A 2,635-nucleotide genomic window follows, 5' to 3' on the forward strand; every position below is an offset into this window, starting at 1 on the left:
GCTCTTGGGACCCTTTTCCTCCTAGTGGGTGGCCTTGCCCAGCCTTAGTATGAGAGCTTGTCCCTAGTCTTATCCAATCTTGCTCTGCAATGTTCAGTGGATCTCCCTTGTCCTCCTGCTCTTTTCTGAAGAGAAATGGAGGAGGGTGGATTTGGGGGAAAGGGAAGGTTGTTGAGGAGAGGTTGGAGGAGAATAGAGAGAGGAAACTACAGTTGGGATTCATTGACTACAAAAAAAATTAATAGCTACAAAGAGCATTCATCAATAGTATAAAACATAGTTTAAATTGATTTGATCATTGACTCAAAGACATGATTATGACAAAATATTCCTCCATGCTCCTCAGCTCCTGAGCTGACCATGAAAGCATGACTCAGTGGTATTTCCTGTGGAGAAGGACATGTCCTGTAACTATGCTGTCCCACACGTGGTGACTCTAGCACAGGCTAGTGCCAGTGAGGAGCTGAAGTATTATATCAGCATCATTTAATTGATTGCATTTAAAGGTAAATGTGGTTAATGGCTGCCACGTGTCATAACAGAGTGGTCAGAGAAAGTAATAGTTTGTGGAATTAATTCTAAATTTTCATAAACCAAGTAATTGGAAAACCTTTTATAATAGAGATTAGATCTTTATTCTCAAGAACACTAATGAATTGATTCCAAGCAATGTTTCTCAGTTTTAACCATCTGTGACCCTTGGGATCTGACCTTCTGAACTCAATGGGCACCTGCACTCAAATCACATTCCCAATCACACCAAAGACACAGTCATGTGATGATATTAACATTATGCTTAAAGACGGAACAAGATTCATAAGCTCTCAGCCAAGCTAGCTGAGGATGATGACTGATTGATTGATAGGTAAATGGATGCGTGGATGATAGATAGATAGATAGATAGATAGATAGATAGATAGATAGATAGATGAAAACTAGAGGTGAAACCAAGAATGCTGGGGAACATGTAGGGAAAGCGAACCTTTATGCATTGCTAGAAGGAGTGAAAACTTGTGCAGGAACCAGGAAAATCAGTGAGGAAGTTTCTAAAAATAGAGCTACCTCTGGCCCAGCTGCAGTACTTGGGTATCTACCAGGAGGGATGAAAGCCAACGTTGTAAGAAATGCTTGCACATCCATTCTCATTATTGCACTAATCATGACTCCCAAGCTATGGAGACAGTCTGCTTGTTCATCAACAGCTAAGTGGATACAGCAAATGCAATACACATCCACAAAGGACAAAACTGCCAGGAAATGAATGCAGTGTGAGGTCTCCATAGAAAGTGAAAGAAGCAAGACTCAGAAGCCTTGCATGATTTCTGTCACTGTGCACAGATGAATTTCCTATTCATCTACACACGTCACAGAGAAGAGTTTATTTTTAAGGATGTGGGCATGGCACACTTGGCTCAAAATCAAATGTAATTTTCTGCACAGAGTTTGGGGTTTCAATCATCACTCCCCCTGTTACCATCTCACAACCACACAGCTGTGGAGCAACAGTAACGACTACAGTTTTACCAAGGTTCAACCTTTGCATAAATTTTACCAAAAAACATGTTAAGAAAACAAGGAATAAGTACATACTGTTAATAGTGTTGAGTTTTGGAATTTATTTTCTGGAGATAAATTAACACAGCCTGAAGAGTAGGTCACTTTTTTATCAGGATAGCTTCTTATAGAGATTGTTGCATCAAATGCTTCGGTGTAGCCATGGGCTTGAATTACAACATTTTCAGATGCTCCAGCCTGGAAGACTTTGGGTGCTAAAATGACGAAGCTGTTGAAACAGTAAAAGAAAAGATTTATTCGTTTTTCAGGTTTTCTTACACTTTTGATATTTTTTCTTTCACTGAATATTAATTTTAAAAACATATCTTAGGTTAGGCAGCAGTGGTGCATATCTTTAATGCCAATACCCAGGAGGCAGAGGAAGGTGTTTCTCTAAGTTTGAGACCAGCCTGATCTACAGATTTAGTTCCAGAAGAGCCAGGGATACATAGAGAAACCAAGTATTTTAAAAAATCAAACTAAAATGATATTTTGAAAGTCAAAATTTATTATTATGAAAAACTTAACTTTTCCAGCATGAAACAGGTTGTAATTAAACCCTAGCAAAAGCTAAGAAGTTGGTGTCCATTTAGAAAAACAGTAATCGAGATATAAAGGCACCAAGACCAATGGCCTGAGTTTGATCCCAGAAACCCACATAGTAGAGGGAGAGAACTGACTCTTAAAGAAGGCAAGGACAGCCTGGTCTACAGAGCTAGTTCCAGGACAGGCTCCAAAGCTACAGAGAGTAGTGGGGTGAGTATGGCCTTGCAGTGTAATCTCAGAGTAGACACATGTGATGGTGGAAGATACAAAATCACCCCCACACTAGTTCAGAATTATGTATAATAAAGGGTTATTTATTTAGGAAAAGACTCATGGATCACTCTCCTAGATCACAGTCCTCTGCACAAGTGGGAAACAGGAACAGAGTCTAGCAGCAGAAGCGAGAGCTGGAAGCAAGAGAGTTAGTACCAGAAGCAAGAGAGCAAGTGCATGCTTTACCACTGCATTTATAGTATAAGAGACCACACCCAAGTGGGCTGTTATCGTAAAGGCTATTAGCTGAAGGCACTGAAGG

At 40.0% G+C, this 2,635-nt stretch overlaps 1 protein-coding gene across 24 annotated transcripts in view; it reads right to left on the reverse strand.

Moving 5' to 3' along the window:
* The window catches only part of LOC126491239 (complement C5-like), a 113,279-nt gene that overhangs the window by 61,837 nt on the left and 48,807 nt on the right, over positions 1–2,635 (reverse strand). For 3 of the 24 annotated variants that reach the window (XM_050126771.1, XM_050126781.1, XM_050126782.1), the window contains exon 2: positions 1,591–1,783. The exons of the other annotated variants lie outside the window; for them this stretch is intronic. In XM_050126771.1, coding sequence (XP_049982728.1) covers positions 1,591–1,783 — 193 coding nt within the window. The remainder of the gene's footprint in view (positions 1–1,590; positions 1,784–2,635) is intronic. 24 annotated transcript variants of the gene reach the window in all.

The sequence above is a fragment of the Alexandromys fortis genome, unplaced genomic scaffold (genome assembly GCF_014885135.2).
Source record: "Alexandromys fortis isolate MF-2015 unplaced genomic scaffold, M_Fortis_MF-2015_v1.1 scaffold_268, whole genome shotgun sequence".
NCBI lineage: Eukaryota > Metazoa > Chordata > Mammalia > Rodentia > Cricetidae > Alexandromys > Alexandromys fortis.